At 38.8% G+C, this 22,410-nt stretch overlaps 1 protein-coding gene across 4 annotated transcripts in view; it reads right to left on the reverse strand.

Annotated features, from left to right (window-relative positions):
• dgkb (diacylglycerol kinase, beta) overlaps window positions 1-22,410 on the reverse strand; it is a 752,355-nt gene that overhangs the window by 415,830 nt on the left and 314,115 nt on the right. For 3 of the 4 annotated variants that reach the window (XM_048520551.2, XM_048520559.2, XM_048520580.2), the window contains exons 17-19: window positions 14,881-14,966; window positions 12,220-12,309; window positions 9,819-9,979 (exon numbers count right to left, since the gene is read on the reverse strand). In XM_048520551.2, coding sequence (XP_048376508.1) covers window positions 9,819-9,979; window positions 12,220-12,309; window positions 14,881-14,966 — 337 coding nt within the window. The remainder of the gene's footprint in view (window positions 1-9,818; window positions 9,980-12,219; window positions 12,310-14,880; window positions 14,967-22,410) is intronic. The other variant, XM_048520589.2, reaches the window with a different exon arrangement.

The following is a 22,410-nucleotide window of genomic DNA, read 5'->3' on the forward strand; positions in this document are numbered from 1 at the left end:
CTTCATGTTCGCCTCCAGTACTTGATGGCCAATGGAGATGTGTTCATAATATCGCCAAACGTATAAACACTAGTTAATCGTTCCTAGATACAGGAAGTGCAGGTTGGAAAAGTGGGAGAGATTCCTGAACATCCCATGAAATGGAAAGAAACTGGAGCCTCTACCATCACTATCCACAGCTCCAGGCAACACCATGCACATAAGTTCTATGTTGTCATAGCAGTACAGACACACGACAGTGATGAGTTGGGCCGAAGGGTCCGTTTCCATGTTGATTGACTCTATGACTTGTCAGATGGGGGAGATCATTTTTGTGGCTGAGGTAGATTTGGGATCTGCGCTCTACTTGCAGTGAAGGTCATGGTATTTGGACATGTTTTCAGTCAGACCACCAAGAAAAAAAACTCAACTTTTAGCCACTCCCCCCACATACATTCTGCCAACCACTATGCCCACTCTAGGTCCTCATAGATTGCTCAGGCCAACTCATGCTCATCCCATACCCAATCCAGTGCCACCTCATGCACCACAAGATCTTCCCTCGAATCATACAGTATCAAACAGCCTCTTCAGCCCATCAAGTCTGTGTTACCAAAAATATACCACTACCTATATTAGTCTCACTATCACACACAAGGGCCTTGAATGCAATGACAGGTCAGCACTATGCCTCCCATACTTGTTCTTCATAGTCACTTATCTGGTATGTACAGTACAGTCTTTAGGAACCATGCAATTGCTACGGGAACTATTTTAAAACTATTGAAAACAAGTCTTTTAACAGTTTAATAACAGCTTAATTCAAATGCACCAACACTGATACTGGAAAATAAAACTACTCCAGTGTGTGCAAAACACAGCTATTTTAAAAACTGCTAGACAATCAAACAAGAAATCACACCATAGATGTTTACTATTATCAGTCTCTATTCTTGAATCAACAGACCACCTGCAGAGCTAAAGCCACTGGTAGCTTTTGAAATGTAACTGAGCATCCATAATATGCTACAACTATCATGACTAAAGTTCTTAGATACTTGGACTGAAAATTACACAATATGAAAGTTATTCCCTTGGATTTCAACACACAATGCCTTAATGCTTGCGAAAGAAGAGAAGGAGCAGACATATTTTCAATATTCAAACAAAGGTTTTTTTTAACACCTGGAATTGTAAATCAATTTAAACCACTGCATAAAATATGACAATAGAAGTTGATAGGACATTTTATTCTTTTCATTTCATTTTTACTGCATTTTTGCATTTTCACCAATGGAAAAGGTATTTCAATATATGACTAAAATCGACCATCATTATGCAAATAAACTTACCTTTGCAGGACAGCTCTCCATGATAAGTCATTACATTAAAACCAAATTTACAACAGTACAGAATATAAGAGGATTCAAACAGGCACTTGAAGAAGTCAAAGTATTTTACACTTACTTTCGGAAAGTTCCTAATTCCTCAGCCTGGTCCCCACATTGGTCATAAATGTTCAATTGAGGCTATTTTTAAAATCAGATCTTCCAAAACACACACAAGCACACAAAAATATGTGTGGGATGAAATAGACTTATCCTGTGGTTCACACAATTAGGGCCCCAACTTCAGAGGAGGTGTAGATGTGTTTTGCACCTGCAATTTTCTTGACCAATGAAAACACCATATATAAATGGCATGGAGTCAAGAAGGCTGAGGAAAATTGTTTCTCCAGCAAAAAGACCTAACTTCAACGTCTTGTGACCAATCCAAACCTTCAACAGGAGACAAAAAACTAGCGAGAGGATCCTTCATCCCACAAACTCACATATGCCCCCAAATGAAAGACCCAGTTTGCAGTAGAAAAGGCCTGAGAGAGCACAGAATTCTGCTAACACTCTGATCTAAATATTTTACAAGCTTAACATTCCTCCTATGGTCATCAGAATCGGTTACTCCAAATATAAATCATCATAGTGATAAGCCCTTCATACTAAAATAAGCATAACTAGAACACAGTAATTTGCAGTTTTCATTTCCTAAGACTTCTAAGCATTCTAAGCTTGGATATCAGTTGTTTAATTAGAACTCTGTTTGAAGGTCATTTCAATTCTAATGTAATAATGCACTGCCAACTCCAATTTTAAATCAGACTGAGTGCACAAAGGTCAGTGGGTTGTTTGACTTTCAATTTATGAAGCTGACCTGAAATTAATTAAGAGATCACAAAGAAACAACAGAACACACGTACATTAAATACTGCCGGCTGTACAAAAATACACAAAACGTATTCACAGGCACTTATCCAACAATTTGTGGTATTTTACCTCAAATTTTGCTTTCCTTTTCCCCTTTCCTCCCCTGAAAATTCTACTAAATGCTACACAACCAAGGTAAGTTGACAGCTTGCAGTAATATATCCACAATTCCTCACATGTAATTTGGGACACTGAGTTGGGGAAAACTGGTATGACCCATAATGGTTACAGGGATCATTAAATACAATGAATCTATTTAGATTATAGCATTAAACACACTGCTGAATGACTATATGCCTCAGCAGGGGCTCTATATTTAAATGTGACTGGTCCCACTCAAAGCTACAGGCCCTCATGTGGTCCAGTGGCAGTGTCCCTACCCCCGAACTAGGTTCACGTTCTACCTGCTCCAGAGGTGGGTCATAACATCCCTGAGCAAAGTGATTAGGAAAAATTAGGTCAATAAAATTTACCACTTAAAGCTAGCCTGCACTGTTCATCTGACTGCAGTATGAACTAGAAGTAGTTACTAGAGCCTTTGAACAGAAAGTTGTGATAGCACAATGGTAAAGCAATAGACAGCATGCTTCAAGGTTCTCCAAAACAATACTAGAAGCCTTACTGAAAGATGTTGACAGAAAAAGCTAAAGAAATCACCTTTGCAATAAGCCAGGCCAGCCTCCAAAAGGTACTTAGAAGGCAATGGCCACAGAAAACCAGCATTATTAATGCAAAGTCAAGGCCCGATGTCTGGGTTACAGTGCAGGAAGCAAGTTATGATTTCAAGTCAACGAATGCATCTTCAAATGCCATATTCTGACGAATGCAATACTAACATCACTGACAACACCATTCATTGCCCCAATCATTCATCGACCAACAATCTCTAACAAACACAGATCGTATTTTAAATTCACTGCTTCACCTCATCTTCATCCACTTAGCACAGTTCAATACCTCACCTTTCAGTTTGTACACACTGTCAGCTTTTCCACAACAAGCATATCACCCATTACAATACAATACCATTCCCTATCTATTGTAGGACATGTTGACATACAACCTGGGATAACAGCAACTAATCAGCACGGTCAAGCATAGCTGAGAGATCACATTCAGCATCTTTGACACTGGCAGTACATGAAGATTAGAGGGTGACATGGGGGTGCCATCATTTGCAGATCTCTCTCAGGATGATTGCATACACTGTCCCACAACTGCCACTCTGCCCTTGACTGCTATTGTCCCTAACTGCAGTTGGGTCTTTCAAGGCACAGCTGCTCCAGGATGGTCTGCAAACCCATCAGCAATCCACTGAAAATAAGCAGCCTCCCACCTGTCATGGTGCAGCAACTGGATCAGGACAACACAGGGGAACTGAGCCATACAAAGGCCGCGTGAGGCCTACCAGACTGACAATAAGGGAACGCACAAGAGTGATCAATTTGTATTTCAACTGGTATTTATATGAAATATTGGTTGGCTCATTTGGTAAAGTTGTTTTAGAATTGTTATTTTGTGGCAGCTTTTATTGCAACATTGCAAATCGAGAGCATTCCGTGGCAGTCAGTGACAGAGCGAAGGTAAGGTGTATGACCACTGCAGAATGGGAATTTTAGGTGGCACTCAATAGAATTACAGTTGGCTGGGTGATCGTGGACAGCCCCATTAGAAAGGGTATTTATTGGCTCCCTCCTCCCTTTCTCTTCCTCCTCAGCCCCTCACTGATCAACTAAAGGCAAAGACTATGCCCTCATGATGTCAAGATTCTCCACAATGCTACAGTCAATAGCTAATTATGACGTTAATGCCAGCAAGTTCTGCAGGGTTCATCCAAAGTGGTCTAAGCAGTGGAATCATTGTTTGAGGTAAAAATCTGTTTCCTGAAATTTTGTGTGGTTCATGGCTCTCATTATCTGCATGTAGTCTGTCTCCTTGGAAAAACGAAAATCAGCCAGAAAGTATAAGGGCAATGTCTCCTGAAGACTCTGGATGGACATGGCTTCCTGCGGAGAGTCTTTTGCAAACTTCTTTTCTTGCATCTCTGAGTGGATTGTCATCTGCCTTGCTGCACCCCTGGGGTGTAGAAATTATAGCAAGCAGACTGAGAGCAAGTGGTCTGCACAGAACTCTCAGACAAGAATCAAAGCATTCACCATTCAATTGCAGAAAATATAAGCAACTCTGCAAATCACCAAATTCTCCTGAAACTCAAATAAACAAGGAGATGTTATTGAGCTTTTTGAGTGGTTAACAACCTCTTTAAATAGCACTGATGAGAGGTCCTTCCCATTGTTGTCAACACGTTTAACTGCTTGTGCTTAAAAGAAAGCATTATCGGCAATGATAGGGTTGAAAATGGCACCACTAGTGTCAAATTAGTACGTTGATGGTATCATATTGCATAATTTCAGCACTAGTGTTAATACGAGCACTACTGACTTTTGCAAATGGTATCCAGCGTTGCCAAGGAGAGCGCCATGACTTCAGCAACACTAAAACGGTACCCGCAGCTCTGAAACTACACGTGTTTCTGAGCTGAAAATCTTGCAAGCCTTTAAATAGGTGACCAGCCCAAGCAGATTAAATCACATCCTTTCTCAGGCTCCATCTTATTATTCATTGCAGAACCACTTGATAGGAATCGGGAACTCAAACAGATCTTTGCCTTGCAAAAGGTAACAAACCCAGCGATAGTGCTCCCAGCAGCATTCCCTCGAGACCATCTAATTCAGCAATGATCAGTTTGCTAACTAGAAGTTTGAACGACATTCAAATCTTGTTTTCCAGCATATGTAAAGTCTGTTCACTGGAGAGTGGTATTAACAATTCTCTCCTTTTAAAAGCTTAAAGTAAAGCCAATAAATTTAAAAAAAAACCTTTAAAATGGTGTGCGTTCAAGTCTCACTGTCTTTTGATTGGATTACTCGAAAAATTACTTCAAATAACACAAACATCAAACTATTTTCTCAGTAAGACAACTGACCAGTTATCACTCTCACCACTGTGAACTTCAGATAAATTTCACATTCTTTTCTTCATATCGGAAATAATACTAAGAAGTCGCTTTGTAAAGTTATTTTTATAATTTCAAAATTGATCTGAATTAGGGAACAAACAAAAAATGTTAGTCTTCAACTTTCTTTAGGAAAACATCTGTTTTAATTCAGATTGAAAAAGTAATTAGCATAGTTAATAAAAGTGACATATACCACAGATACCGCAAAACTGAAATAAGACCAGAAAATGCAAAAGGACAGGTAGACATTTCTCAAGATGAACAAACACAGAAACAGTTCATCACTGTGTTCTCATTTTTGAGTAAGGACAATAGGAGGATTTTGTAAGACTACATAGGAAGAATAGCTATTTTCTATTCAACTCATTTGGAGATGTTATTACACACCTCTGGAGCAGATTAGTCTTGAACTGGGCCTCCTAGGAGATGTAGGGGAACTAATATTGCACCTCAAGCATCACCCCCTTCCAAAATAAAGTACTGAAAATAATCAGCACATCAACCACTGTGAACATGGGAAAGTGGATCCAATGTTAAACAGCATTGATGTAAAGCATGACTGAATAAACACTTAGATTAGATAGATATATTTGTGCCTGTTTTGTTGTGTATCATAATGAAATCCATTTTGTTCTCAGTAGTTCTTTGCACTTCTCTGTCAAGTTAACAATAACGGTCTCATTATTAATCTCTTATCCATCAGTGATTAACTACAAACATTAATGTGTTCAATTCAGTAACCCATTACAGTTTGTGAAGCAAATATTACAGCAAGCCAACTCATATCTGTGTGTGCAGATCACATACCCAAAACAGACAAAGTGCCAGGCAAGTTGCAACACATATGTTAACATCACCTCTTTACAAACGAAAGTTTAACTTGTGAGACTGTGAACCCCAAAAACATATTTGCTGAAAGAACAGACAGTGTGATGGTGGCATATTTGGAGTTACAGTTGATTTCTTACAGTCAGTGATTCTGTCTGTTATTCCTCTTTATGTTGTCAAGTTTTTCTTTCATGGGGTGTAACTGATGTTCTGGAATTTACTTGTCCTGATGGGCTACAACTAAGTTTGTTTTCCCAAATTAACTACTGGCTGATTTTGTTCTCAAGCTATTTCAAATGGCTCAAATCTTATTGACATTTGATAATTTGTTCCTTAAGACCTGCGAGTTCATTTCAATGCTTTTGGTTTTAGGTCTTGTATTCTTCTAATCCTATCAATATTTTAGCCTACTGATAGCCAAAAGTATCAAAAGTATTTTCTCCTTCAAGACCTGCTCTTGAGGCCAGCCTCAACTTTTATCCTTTTTGGTTTTTGTTTTGCAAACCAGATCTCTTCCATTTTTTGCTTTAATGTTTATTTATTTTTCATAATGTTCTGCTTAAATTCTTTCATGAAAGCATCATTGTTGGCATTTAGTTTAGAAAGGATTTACAGCTTTCTGTCATGTGTGCTGTGCATCTTCAGCTGTTTTTGTAGATGTGTAATTTTCTCCAGCAATGTTTTGAACTGATACCAATGGTTCTGTAGCTGCTGCTGTTAAGCTTGATATGGTTTACAAGCAAGAAGCTACAGAACTCCAGATAAACTGACAATCTTTTGACTTAATTGATAATACAGAACTCATAGCTTCTCCTACTTCATTTCTTTCTCTTCCAGATCTTCAGTTATCTTTATACACTAATCAGAAGTATCCCCTTATCATCTCTATTCTTAATTTTCAATTGATCCTGACCTAGTAGGTCAGCCATTTCCTCTTCAACTTTCATTTCTTTCTTCACAAAAGGGAGTTGAGTTGTTGGTTCTACTCATTCAGAAAAAAATGAAATGTTGAGTTCTTCTTTCAAATTTATTACTTAAAATGTTTATTGACTAGTATACTACAATTTCTGATCCGTCTCTGATGTATGGATTATAACTACTGCAAGGTCGTGGAAAGCTGGTCCACTTGCAATTGCTAATCTTGTATTGTTTGAGACACAGAACCTGTGACATCCAGGCAGATTAAATACCCTTGCAATCCAATGCTATTCACCCTGCACATTGTATTGGTGAATCATTTGACCTTCGGAGGGTTTGTGGGTGCATGTCATTTGATTTTAACAGGGCTAGTGCATTGACACTTCACTCTTTGCCACCTTATCCAATGACGTACAGTATCCACTTTTCAGAGAGCAATTAATTTGCAAACAATTTGGATGGTGTGATTTGCTGAAGGTTGGAGTTCCTTAAACTAAATTTTCCTACTATTTACCGTATAATATGCGACTGCTTGCAAAAGTATAGACAGCTATCACAATGGTACCTAGCTTTCCAAAATGCTAGCATATGAAAACATGAGGAAAGAATTACAAGAGAAAACCTGAAGTCACAACATCCAATGAACTATCATCAACAATTTATCAGACACCAAATGTATCCTATAATCAGTGTATTATTTGAGAAAATAAGTCATATGATTCTTAAAAAGAATGGCAAACTAACCCACAGATAAAGGTGGATAAGGGGACTGTAGTCATTCAATATCATTCAGTGATTGCTACATTTTGAGATCGCCTCTACAGTGAACGCAACAGAAGAAAGAATGAAAATGTTGCAACATGAATCCTTACCACTGCTCATCACGTTGAATGAACTATCTGTTCAAGTGAAGAACACGGACAGCTGTCACCAAAGATCACCCAAAACGTCTAAGAAAAACTGCACAATATCAGAGATGTGTAAGTACGCTGTCTCAACTCTCCATGTTACAGAAAGGGTTCAGAATCAGTGAAGTGCACTCACCTGTCACGGGTTGCATATTTCCTTTCCTTGCTAGAAAAGCCCAGCAGTTCTGGCAGCATCTGCGAAGGTAATAACAGAGTTAACACTTCGGTTCCAGTGACCCTTCCTCAGAACAGTTCTGAGGAAGGGTCACTGGGCCCAAAACGTTAACTCTGTTCTTTCCTTCACAGATGTTGCAAGACCTGCTGAGCTTTTCCAGCAACTGTTTTTGTTCCTGACTTAACAGTTCACAGTTATTTCAGTTTTTATTTACTTTCTTTGCCTAGTTAACTAATTTAGCACACCTAGACTGCAGCTTCTCAACAAACTCAGTAAACGTTCAAACTATAGTTTGTTACAAAGTGTAAACTGCCAATATTAGGTCACCGTGATTGCACAAAGTCCTTAAAATCAATACATGCCACTGGCTTCTTCCTCAAAATGGACTGTGCGAAACATGTGTTCATCATTCTTTGTTTTCCCATGTACAGTTCAATGAACAAACTTTGAGAGTAGGTGCTGATAAACTACTTGCTCGCAAAGCACCTCAGTCAAGTGCGCTCCTGTTGTCACCAAACGTCGACAAACACGAAGCTCAGTACGAGCAAGGCAATTTGTCATTGCTTGCTTGGAGTGCGAGGCTAATTATAATTCTATTGTTGGCATCCCAGATCAGATAATCTCACTGAGAACAGGCCACGGCCTTAAATTTAGGAAGTTCCTGTTTTGCCTGAAGAAAGTGAACAAGATTTATTAATTTGATTCACTGAATTGGATCCTCTTACATCTGGGAATCCAGTATAATTTCTGTCCTGTACACAGCTATGCCTAGAAACTGGGTTCCTCAGTTGCAAAACATATTTAGCCAAAGCACTGATTATATTTCATGGTATTATGACTGATATTAACACTATAATCATAACAATATTGATAACAATAAATTCAGTAAGAACTTGAATTATTACTTCACATGGCAGAATTAGTGCGTGTTTAGCATAAGTTCAAGATCCGGCTGGATACCAAAACGAATACCTAGTCAACAGCAATGGGTTAAAAGCAGTGCTTTGTCTGAGGTGTTTCCGATATTAGCTTTTTATTCATCTATACCCTGAAGCTGAATCATGGCTATGAATTGTCCCATTTATTTTCAATCACAATTTTGGATGGAAGGAGTGCATTAGTTGATTGGCATTAAGGTTTATTCCAGATGACATAAACAGCTAATTCTTTCTTGAGTAAGGCAATTTAATAGGTACCGCTCTGACTGTGAAAGCCTTCAGACAATGTTTACATTTTCGTTGCATGAGAAAGGCTATGCTGGGAGTGAATTTTTGGAAAATAGTCTTCATGGTTTGTAATAATGTTAAGTCCCAACAGAACACTGGAGGAATCACACGAGCTCACAGAAAGTATAAAAAAAACTCACAGAAAATATGGTTCACAAGAAGTGCACACATTCACAAGTTAAAAGACAATTTTAAATGACAGGGAGTTTCATAGAATATAATGACACCATCTAATAACTATGAAATGTCAAGTATATCCAAGATAGAGTTTTGTGGACTTCATAAGCAACAAACTCCTGAATTTGAAAATACTTGTCTTAAATTCTGGTGGGGCAAACATATGCCTAAGAGTAAAAAGAGGCTCTCATTTTCCTTAGCAAATCCTTCAATTATTTTGAAACCTCAGATTAAGTGTCAAACTACACAAATTGTAGCAGCAATAAGCCAAGTTGACATCCCATTTAAAAATTCTTCACTGAGGTAGTAATAACTCAATAAACTTACCACTCCTATGGAAAAGTAGTTGTTGATAATAGTGTAAGGTACAGGATCTCCCTTTTCTTCCTTGTCATGTGGTATCACCTCAATTTTCCACCTATCCAGCATGACCACTGTGCAATTCTCAATGTCTTTAATTATCTTCATCAGACTTTCCCCTTCATAACCTTACAGGGAATCAAAAAAAAATCAAATTGGTTAAAATGTCTGATGATGATGATAAATCAATGGCATCATACAATTAAAAGACATAAGGTCGAAAATGAACATCCAGAGACACTCACCATTTATTGTCAGGGTCCTCTTTCAAATCTAAACATAACTGATTCTATCTCACATTCTACAGTGCTATCAATAGATTGGTCAATAGAATAAAACAACCAGAATATGTTACAAAGCAGCCTTAGAAATCATTAATCCATTCATTTGAAGTAACTAAGCTCAGTGCAGGAACTGCATTTTGCTTCAATATTTGAAGGGTAACTCTGTGGTCAAGCGCATCCAGCAAGCACAAGGTGGAAGGGACATGGAAATTAATCTAAAATGAGTCCATGATTAACCAGCCTGTGCTCTCAGCAAGTACGGTTTCACGTGGGGGTGCACCCAATTACTACTGTCTCTATTGTCTCAGTTTAAATGGTTTAAGAGGAACTGATGGTGGGAAAAAAGGTTTTTAAAATGCAGTAGGTAATAAATTAACATGAAGAAATTCTGACATTTTTTCTTTAAAAATTTGCTCTCAAAATATTTTACATTTTCTCTGCTGCGCAAATTACAATTTCATAGATGCCTTCAAGTCTAAGGACTAGACAGCTGACATTTTTTCCCAATTCTGCCCTGAATGCAGCAGCTAGCTTATTAGGTGAAATTGGAAAGCCTACAGATCGATACGATAACTACACTGGGAAAATGATGGTTCACCTTTACAAACTGAAGTATCCTGTATGTGGTGGCATCGTTTACTTAAAGCCATCACTAAGTATTGAGATGGACCTTCCAATTTGGATAAAAGGAGCAAATGGAGCTCAAAGTGCATTAGTTTTTCAGAATTAATTCTGGATCAAGTATCCCCTCAAATTCATCTTTATATGCAGAAACCAAAATTAGTCAACGAACCAGCTCCATCACTCAATGTTCCAAAACATTTTTTCTTTGCATTCAAATCTTTTTCTTGATATTTGCAAATTCTAACCATGAAAACTTTCACTAAAACAAATTAAAATTTATTAATAATAAAAAGACCCTATTGTCATTCAGGTTGCAAGGTAAGTGGCATAATGTGGCTGTAGTCTTCAAAACGTTCTGAATATAGGGACAGCAGGTCACCTTGCTGTTGCAATTATAGTTAAGCCAGTATTCGATGTTGCCTGCTTGTAGCAATATTAACAGGACCCCTGCAGTTCATGGACATCCAGACCTAGCGAGGTATTACCACAAGTGGTGGTGACCCCATTCACAGTGTAGTCTTGGAAAGATTTATCTGAATTGTCCATATTTTACTGGGGCAAAGGGAAGTTTCAAGAGCTTTCCTGCTGTCTTCTCCACTTGTGTTTTAATGAAACACAAAACTTCTTCCTGGAGGATCTTCCGCCCAGCACCAGCAGCTATTCTCCTGGCTTCTCTATCTTCGCTGCCATGAAAGCCAAAAGTTAATCATATAAAGTGAGCATTTCTAATAAAAAATTGTGAGTTCACCACTTGGGAGTAACTTGCATTTAAGTAACAAAAGCTATAGAGTATTTTGCATGTGCAGAACAATTTGGTGTTGCGGCTGTGGTGCTGTGCTAGGACATGGAGCACCTAATTGCCCACAGACTGACGAACAGACTTTGTGGCTTTCATTTTCAGGTGACGAACTCTCTTGGCGGATTCAGAAGAGTAATTTGGACATTTCCTTTCCTTTTGGCCGTTCCTGTTATTTCTGCTTTGGTTTTTAATCCTACCTTTTGTACTCTAAGATTGTACTGGAAAATGGTGACATAATGTACTTTTTATTGCACTCCTGTATTCCTGCACTTGAGTACAGGTGACATTAAAATCCAAAGCTAAACCATTTATCAGTTTTTCAAAAGGTGTGTTTTAGTGTCCTTGCGCCTGATTAAGTAAAAAGACAACTTTAAAAGCCTTGCCAATGAATGGTAAACTGGTATGATTAATTAAACTTCCTGCAATGATGAATTTGATCGTAGAGAAGAAAGGGGGCAAGAGAATGTTTTGTGTGGAGGAAGCTATTTTAACCTGATGCAATGGGTTGCAGAATCTGGATTTTAAAAAAAATATAAAATTCTTCGATCTTTTGCATTACTTTATTTGATCTTGAGAGAATCACACAACCTAGAGGAAACAGTACTCCAAGATGGATTTCGACAGTCTAAAATATTGGAAGTGATTTTTTTTTTTCTCTTACCTCCCCCTGATCTAAGGCATCTTGCCAAGTCATTGCCTGTTCCAAGTGGAAGAACTGCCACTGGAGGATGTTGAGGCAAATTTGCTTTGTCTACGAAACAAGCATACGTTATCCAATACATGAGCTCAGCTGTGCCATGTCACAGTTTTTAACATTCTGTAAAAGTGAAACTACGAAATATAAAACCTCTGAAAGCATAATTTAATCAGGCAAATAAGGTATAGTTCCTCTTTGTATATTTCCTATTACCCCGAAGAATATTTCACTGTTTGCAAGTAGTAATGAAAGATCATTATTAATTTGGATTCATGTTTGGGAGTTGGAATGTCTGCAATAGTATTTCTGGTGGAAAGGAGCTACAGATCATCCTCACGAACGTTCTGCAATCTCTAATATGGCCATGTTTAGGATGGCTCATACTGACTCATTAAAGGGAAAGCAGTTAATCCAATCCAATTGCAAAATACAAACTGAATAGTATTTTGGTTGCAAACCTTGCACAATGAAAGGTTGTCTTGCTCAGATTAAAATGAGCTGTATCCAAACAAAATGTAGATGTTACTAATATAAAATGAATGATGAATTAATATAGACTCTTTTCTGCATCTCTTGATTACTGTATTGATTTTAGCAGTTAGAATTAGATGTGAATAATGAACTAGAAGTCCTCAATTAACTTGTGATAATTGATCTAATCTTCTATATTCATTTGCATCATTACAAGTACTTACACAAAGCATTTGGTGTGGGGTGGGTTTCAGGGGATGACTAATTCTAAAATCAAAATTTATACGAAATTTAACAGAAGGGGTAATTTCTGTTTAGAGATCATGGGCTTCTTTTCACCAAAGGTGAAATGGGTACAGACCTGCTCTGCCAGATCCTTGACCCACAACAGCTCCCCAAGGTTTCTGAGTCATTGATGAAAATGGTGCAACTGGGCCTGTGTTTCAATTACTATCTGATAGGTACAAACAGGTTTCTCCAGTTAGGGTTGTGGGATAGCAATTATGGCTGGATTATTATCAGTTTAATTCTGCTTTGTTCAGCATAGGAGCATTGAGGCCAACTGTAGTTCTCTTCCTGCTACCTCGGCTAAGAGCTATGGATCAAGAGATAGCAGGAACTACAGACGCTGGAGAATCTGAGATAACAGGGTGAACAGCTAGATGAACACAGCAGGCCAAGCAACATCATCCCTCTGATGCTGCTTGGCCCACTGTGTTCATCCAGCTCTGCACCTTGTTATCTATGGATCAAACCTGGCTGTCTTGTCTGGTCTACATAGCTAAAATTACTCTCCATGATAAATGTACTGAATCATGGGAAGAATTGCACAACTTGCATTGTTAGTTAGTAGTAGCGTTTGCATCCCATATCCTTTCAGTTAGGAGCATGAATCAATCCGACAAAAGACATCACTATTTACACATGAATTCACAGAAACACTTCAAGGCATTTTAATCTCTTTTTTGTCGAGGGGCATCTGACTATTTTAGTGATGGGCTTCTAAATGAAGTTTGGCTGTGGTACTTTGTGTCTGACTGGATCATGATGGTGTTAGTAATCTCTTGTTTGTTGCTTTTGTTATTTAACTTGTATCATCACCAAGACAACCTGGAACAGCTTTATTTAGTATTTCGAACATTGCAACAAATTAAGAACGCATTTGTTTTGGGTGGACCATTCTCTAACTATGTCAAGCCATATAGTTTATATATTGTATTTCTTGGAAAGTCACTGGCTGAAAATATTTTTTAAAAAGCACATTATTATGAAAGCAAACTGCAACTCATTTTCTTTTCTTTCACAGAATGTGGTCACTGCTGAAAATGCCAGCAGTTATAGTCTGGGGATATTTCTCAGGGGCAGAGTGGCTTGCTAGGCCTTTCTAAGGGCAATTAAGTGTCAACACACAGCTGCAAGTGTGGAGTCACATATAGAAATGGTTGGACCATTTCTTTGCCTAAAGCAGAAAGGTTTCTATGCCAATCAATGGTAGTTTTATTGTCAATTCAATCAGAGATTTATTAATTGTACTTAAATTTCACCAGATGACATGTAGGAATTTGAACCTGCTTCCCCAGAGCAATATGCTGCCTGGATTATTAGTCCAGTGGCATTAGTGTCACACCATTATCTCCCCCTTTTGTGAAGTCAATTCAAATGATAAAAGATTATTAAAGATGGGTCAACATTATGTGTGAGATTATGTGGAAGTGTGGAGTGGAGGGCGAGGACGCAGGGAATTAAAAATTAGATGCATTAAAACATTAATTTTATTTAAAAACAAACACAGGCCATGGTGTCAGGGATGGAGAAACCTTCCTGTTTGTTTTATTCAGCACATTGCTTGATCTTTCTGTTTGAATCCCTAGAATTCTTTCAGAATGTTAAAGCCATTGAACAAATCTCTACAGTTGTAACTTTCAGCACCCCAGATCATCCACCTTTCTGAAGTAAAAGCAATGGTAAGATTAGGCCATAAAATAGAAAGAAAATCACATCAGAGCCTTGATCTAAGAATGTGGCAGAAATACATATTTTAGATCCAGGCCAATTTGTCATGAACTTGGACACTGTCTGTTTCATTTAAGATTGCCAACAATTATCTGTTGTCCTGGACATATCGGTAAGGCCCAATGTAGCTCACAATCTCACCTATGCAATCTAGGATCCATCCAACTGTTCCATCTCCACCGCAAGCCAAAATTCTGAAGTCTGGAACATCTCGAAAAAAGTTTAACCTGAAGGAAAAGTGATTAGTTGTGACAAGTGGCTTGTTTTAAAATCATAGTTTACCACACTTTTCTTTTCACACTGAATGTGGGGACACAAATGAAGAAATTTTAAATCCAGGGAAAGCGATTCAATACATCTCATCTCCTGTGAATATAAGTCCATGGGGCTGATATTAAACAGTTCTGTTTTCCAGCTATTTCCCGAACTATTCCCATTTTGCTGTTATATCCCTATGCTCTTTTTTAAATTCTTCCACTAATTAATTAGACAGAATCATTTGAAGTTTGACAATCAAAGTACCATCATCAACTGTAGCAGAGGATTTCATATTTTGAAAGCTCCTTGCATGAAGATACTTTTCTCAATTTCTCCGTTTATCTATTTTATTGTCTTTTTCTTGAGATTATAATCTTATACCTTCAATTTACACAACATGAGCAATAAATCAACATTACCTCAACTATTCCTTCTGTAATTTAAAGCACCATCATCAAATTCTCCTCAAATACTCTTGCTTTCATATGTGTACTTTTCCACGTAAGTTTGTCTCCACATTCTGACAAATATCCGCAGGGCTATAAAATTTTGCCTGCAGTGAGAAGCACAAAGCTGCACAGTATGTCTCATTTTACGGTATAATTGTCTTTGCTTTTCTATGCAACCTTTCTCAACAGAAAGCTTTAAATCAAATTTTTCTTTGTTATAATTTTTTTCTAACCTGTTCATCTCTTTTCGCATTTATGGATTTGCACCAATTCTTCTCCATACATTGTGAAATTTATCATTTCAGGTACATGAACAAAAAAATTATCCAATTTGAATTATGCCTTAAGCTGATTAGCAGTCCTACTAAGAAAATTTCTAGCCCTTTGGATTTCCACATCAGCCATTTCAAATACTGAAAATTTCTTTTTCTCTTTATTTTAGTTGGGACCTACTTTAACAAATTATTATTCTGTCCGAAAAACAATTAATAGATAAAATAATCCAATGCATAGTAAAAATATGATGCAATTTTATTTTCAAAACAAAATACTTCAAAAGAGCTCTTTAAACATCAAAAAGTGTTTGGTAAAGATTTTGTTAAATTAACTCATGAAAGCTCAAGGGTTATAGTATCGAACCTTGGAGACCCATCATCAAATTTCATATCTAGAAATTCACAGGTACATCAAACTATGAACCACTGTTACACTATCACTGTTGAGATTCAAATGAAATATGATTTAACTTGAGAAAGTAAAAGTAATTTTTCAATCAATCACCATTAGCAATCAACACCTAAAGTTTTGAACACAATTCTTATGGGCATTCTGGTCACTTCCTATTTTCCCCAGGGTCATAGCAAAGATTTTTGTCGGCCTTCACTTTAAAAAGTGTCTTGAAAATGTTGGAACACAAGTCCATGTGTTCAGACCAATATCTTGAGCTGTCAACAGTCATATTATCTGTATAACTATTTAGATGATTGGTAGAACAGAAACAAAAAGTATTAAAGCCCCAAAGTCATGCCTTTAAGTTAAAGATTGCATTTGCAAGTTAGACAAAGGACAACCAGTGGATGTGACTATTCGGATTTCCAGAAGTCCTTTGACAAGGTTCCACACAGGAGGCTGCTGAATAAGGTAAGAGCCCATGGTCTGAGGGGCAAGGTACTGGCTCAACTAGAGGATTTCTCTGACTGGAAGAAGGCAGAGAGTAGAGATAAAGCGAACTTTTTCAGGATGGCAGCTGGTGACTAGATGAGTTCTGCAGGATTCATTGTTGGGACCACAACTATTCATGTTATTAATGAACCAGACAAAGCAACTGATGGCACTGGCATTATGGTGCAGATGACTCAAAGATCGGTGAAGGGGCAGGTAGGGCTAGGTGTGCGGGTAAAGAAGTGGCAAAAGGAATACACTGTGGGAAAGTGAAAGGTTATGCACTTTGCTAGGAAGAACAGAGGTCCAGGCTATTTTCTAAATGGGGAAAGACTTTGGAAATCTGAAGTACAAAGGGAGTTGGAAGTCTTAGTTCAGGATTCTCTTAGGGTTGATGTGCAGGTTCAGTTGGCAGTTAGGAAGGCAAATGCAATGTTAGTATTCACTTCAAGACGGCTCGAATACCACAACAGAAATCAGCTGCTGAGGCTGCCAGACCACTTTTGGAATATTGTGAGCAGTTGTTCGTTAGCTCGCTGAGCTATTTGTTCTGTGGCATGCAGACGTTTTGTCAGCCCCCAGGCAACATCATCTGTGCAACCTCTAATCGAAACTTTGGTGCTCTGCTTTCATCCAGATTTATGTAATCCTCTGGTATGATAGTCTTGTCACTTCCAGTTCTGTTGTTTTAGCAGCGGTCAGTATATGGGGTCTATTTCTATTTGTTTGTTAATGGAGTCCTGCAGGTCTGATGTTCACTTGTCCCAGTATAGTCGCTCTGTCCCCGTCAAACTGTTGGCCCTCGTTGTCTGTGCGTATTGAGACAAGTAAATATTGGTTGTATCTTTTTTACTGCCAGCTAATGTTCCTGTGTCCTGGTCATCAGTTTCCACCCTCTTTGTCCACTGTAATGCTTATTGCACTCACTGCGTGGTATTCTGTATTTCATGTTGGGCTTGTTTACTGTCGGTATTGGGTTTTCAGGCTTTGATAAAATTTGGGGGCATTGTTGCTGTAGGTTTGAGTGCAATCATGATCTTATGCAGTCTTAGGAGTTTGGTCGTCATTTCTGATATATTTTTGATGTGGGGTAGCGTTGCTAGTTCTTCCGATGTACCATGTCCTCTGACTGTCGTTTGTTTTGAAGGCTTCTGCGGACGAAGCTTCTTGGGTATCCATTGTCAGTGAAAACTTTGTGTAGGTGGTCCTCTCCTATTCTCCGGAGTTTTGGGATGTTACGGTGTGATGCTGCTCATTTAAATCGTGTCTTGATGCCCCACTGTTTGTGGATGGTGGGGCAGTTTCTGTTGAAGTGAAGGATTTGGTCTGTGTGTGTGGCCTTCCTGTACACTCAGGTCCAGAATTCTCCATCAGTCAGTCTCTTTACCATTGTGTCTAAGAACAGGAGCTGTTTGTTGTTTTCTTCCTCTGTAGTGAACTTTATGTTTGTCAAGATGTTGTTGACAAGTTGGTGGGTTTCTTCTACTTTTACGAATGCGTGGTCCACGTGTCTTATCCACAGTTTCGGTTGGATTGTAGGAAGGGCTGTATGTTCCAATCTCTGCATCACTGCTTGTGTGATGACGCCTGAGAAGGGTGATCCCAACGGTGTGCTGTTGGTCTGTTTGTATATCTGTCCGTTGAATGTGAAGTACTTTGAGGCATAAATCTAGCAGTTTCAGTAAGCTGTCCTTGCTGATGTTTTTGCCAGTGTTTAGGGTCGGTGCTTCTGATCGTCCAGTAGAATGGCTAGCGTCTGTCTGGCTAAGGGTATGTCAATGGACACAAATGTTGCTGCATCAACTGTATCCACAGCCCAAGCTACAAATTATCATTAAGACCTTATTGTGAGCAGTTTTGGCCCCGTATTTAAGAAAAGATGTGCTGAAATTGGAGAGGGTCTAGAGGAGTTTTACAAGAATGATCCTAGGGACTAAGGGCTTACTATCTGAGCAGCAGTTGAGAACTCTGGGTCTGTTCTCTATGGTGTTCAGCAGGATATGGGGAAGATTTGATTGAAGCTAACAGAATACAGAGAGGCCTGGATAGAGTGGACATAGGTGGAGAGACGAGGACAAGAGGATGCATCCTCAGGCATAAGGGCAACCCTTTAGAATGGAGACGAGGAGGAATTTCTTCAGCCAGAGAGTGGTTGATCTATGGAACTCACTGATGCAGAAGGGTGTGGAGGCCAAGTCATTGATTTAAGACAGAGCTAAATAGGTTCTTGATTTGTAACGGGATCAAGGGTTAGAAAGCGAAGGCAGGAGAATGGGACTCAGAAACATATCAGCCATGATCGAACAGCAGAGGGAACTCAACGGGCTAAATGGCCTAATTCTCTCCTGTATCTTATAGTTTTATAACAATTTTACCAAAATTGGAAATGGGGAAGGAGACTTTCCAATTAACTGCTACAGCATCTGTAAGGTAGATAGTGTGCTGCCAATTTTATTAAAAAAAGTTGGTTCGGCCACAGCGAGATCAGAATGCAGTTCTGGAATCCATGTTATAGCAATGATGTAATTGCACTGAACCGGTTGCTGGGGAGATTCACCAGCATGTTGCCTGAGCTGTAGAGTTTCACTTATGAAGACAGATTGGATGGACTGGGGTTGTTTTCAATTGCACAGACGAGATTAAGCGACGTCATGGCTGAGATACATAAGACTAAGAGGAGCACAGACAGGGTAGGAAGAACAGTAGGGACTATTCTACCTGATGGAGGGATCACTGACCAAGTATACAGATTTAAGGCAGGGTTTCAAGGAGATGTGAGGAACAACTTTTTCATCCAGAGAGTAGTGGGAATCTGAAAATTACTCTCTAGAAGGATGGTAGAGGCAAAAACCCTCACAGCAGTTAAAAAGTATTTAGGTGTGTTCTTGCGACACCAAGATATACAAGCCAAGGACTGGAAAGTGGGATCAGAATACTCAGATGGTTGCTTTTGACTGGCATGAATGTAATGGCCAATAAGAGCCCTTTATTTTCTGTGCTTTTTGACTCTATGACGGCTATTCTGGTCCACTCTTTGGAATGTTGTGTTATCTGTGATGCAATACTTACATGGCAATTCTCCCTCTGGTCTTAAAATATAAATGGTTGCTCATGCTATTCCTTCATCTTCTGTACAGCAATCAGAATCCATATATCAAATCTTGAATGATGAATCACTAGTCAGAATAAATTGCTCACAAGAACTGTGTTCATTTCCAACCGGTTCAAATTAGTGGCGTTCTGCTGTACTTGTTCCATCTGGTGCTACAAATTATTTAATTTTTATTTTTGTCCTCTTTTTCTTCTTAAGTTGAGAAATGCGAAAAGAATTTGTCTGGAAAGTATAACAGCATTCTGGAAGTCGGCTATTCCAAAAGTCTGCTTGAAATATCTTCACTGAAATAGAAACGTTCTCAGATGGTCAATTCTAAACAAGGGAGAATTAGTAGCTGGCTTACTCTCTTAAACAGGATATATGGGTTATGACTAATATTCTTGTAATGAAATGTTTAAACATCAACAAATAAACAACACACTAAAGCTCTGTAAATCAACTGTAATTTGTTTAGCTTATTTTCCTGAGAAGCAGGTAGTTTAGAGAAATGTTCAAGGGAGAAAGGCCTTTGGTTCATTAAAAACAATGTGAATCTGAATTCCTCAAGATGCAAATACTGGAGAAATTTTCAAGTTTGAAATATTTTGTGGCAATTTCTGTTTTTAGCAATCAAGGTGCAATATTCAGCTTGCTGAGCACTTGTCCATTTTTCCAATAAGCACTTGTTACACAAAGCTGTGTAACTGCAGTTCAAAATGATATATTTTTTATTCCTTAGAAGAAAATATTTGTGGCATCCAAAGAAATTGGAGGGCCAACAGTAAACAAAATCACAGACTGTGTTACTGCGGTAACCCTAATAGTGACAAAATCAGATTGCGTGCTGTTGCAGCATTGACCAACCTGAGGCAAGAGTGCCAGCAGCTATACTGGTGCAACTCCACACTGGGCAAGGACCCTTGCGGGAGAAAGGACATTAAATTATATGAAAATAATCATGGAGGCATCCTTACACTTCCAAAAGAATTTAAGGATCACAGGACAATTTCTTATAGTTCTCCTATGAACAGGACCTAACAGCATGTTGACTCTCCATACCAACTATTATTGCAGGGTTGAGTCACATCCTGCAAGATCATGCTCAGCTACCTGTTCAAGGAAACCCCCCGTTTCTGCTGTAACCCAATAAATCCCCAGAGACTGATAACTAAAATCCTAGGTACTAAAGGAGGTCACTATGGAAATAATGGATGAATTTGTTGTCATCTTCCAAAATTCTACAGACTCTGGAGCAGCTGCTATAGTATGAAGAATACAGAGAAGTGACCACACTATTTAATAAGGGAAGAAATATAATTCAGAGAATTACAGAGCAATTAGCCTTATATCAGAAGTGGGAAAACACTACAGTCTATGACAGAAGATGTGACATCAGAACATTTGGGAGACAAATATGGGCTTATGAAAAGCAAATCATGCTTTCAAAATCTGGAGATTCTTTGAGAATGTAACAAGTAAAGTAAATAAAGGAGAACCAGTTGGTGGTACATTTGGACTTTTTGATAAGGTCCATAAGACATTACTGGGAAAATTCCAAGTACATGGGATAGGGGTATTATATTTACTGGCATGGATTGAGAATTGGTTGACAGACAAAAAGTAGTGAGGGTGATTAAATGTGTCTTTTTGCAAGTGGTGGGCAGAGATCAATGGGATACTGTAACATGGGCACTCGCTATTCACAACATATATAATTTGCCTGGATGTGGGATCCAAATGCAACATTTCCAAGTTTGCTGCTGACACAAAACTGGGCAGGTTTGAGAATTCTGAAGAGGAAGCGAGGAAGCTTTAAGAGATAGTAGGAACTGCAGATGCTGGAGAATCTGAGATAACAAGGTGTCGAGCTGGATGAACACAGCAGGCCAAGCAGCATCAGAGGAGCAGGAAAGTAGATGTTTCGGTTCTGGACCCTTGCTCGGAAGAAGCGTCCAGGCCAAAAATGTCAGCTTTCCTGCTCCTCTGAAGCAGCTCGGCCTGCTGTGTTCATCCAGTTCTACACCTTGCTATCTCAGAAGGCTTTAAGATTATTTTGTCAAATTAAGTGAGTGGGCAAACGCATGGCGGATGCAGTACAAGATGGCCAAATGTGAAATTGTACACTTCAATGTGAAAAAACAGAAAGGAAGAGTATTACTTAAATGGTAATTATATTCAGAAGTGTGGATATAAAAGAAATGTAGTTTTGGTCTCTCTACCTAAGAAAAGATATATAATCACAGAAGGAGTGCAATAGAGGTTCATTAGGTTGATAACAGGACAGTCATAAGAAGATACAACCAGTCTGACACTCAGGATCGTCTCTGGACAAAGGGTGAGGGCTGAATTTTGGACAAACCGCGTCCTGTTTTAATTTTGTTTTCAGTGTTATGGCTTGCGTTCCTCCTGGAATGGGAGGCAGGTAAGTATTAAGGGAAAAGCAAGTGGGTGGCATAGTAGCTATTTATGGTACAGGTGGGGAGGTATCTCGAGTGAATGAGTTGGCAGCGCAGAGGGCACACAGGGTTAGTGGAGACAGGGGTTCGGCTGGATGTGACTGAGCAAGGGAAGATGTTGCAAGCAATAGTGAGAGAAGTAGAGCATAAACCTTAGTGGGAGGTAGGTACATTTCCCGAGAGAGAATGAGGATGAGGTATTGGAGCAAAGATGACAGCACTTTGGCCAGTGGAATGCATCTGCTTTCTTGCA

The sequence above is a fragment of the Stegostoma tigrinum genome, chromosome 2 (genome assembly GCF_030684315.1).
Source record: "Stegostoma tigrinum isolate sSteTig4 chromosome 2, sSteTig4.hap1, whole genome shotgun sequence".
In the NCBI taxonomy this organism is placed as follows: domain Eukaryota; kingdom Metazoa; phylum Chordata; class Chondrichthyes; order Orectolobiformes; family Stegostomatidae; genus Stegostoma; species Stegostoma tigrinum.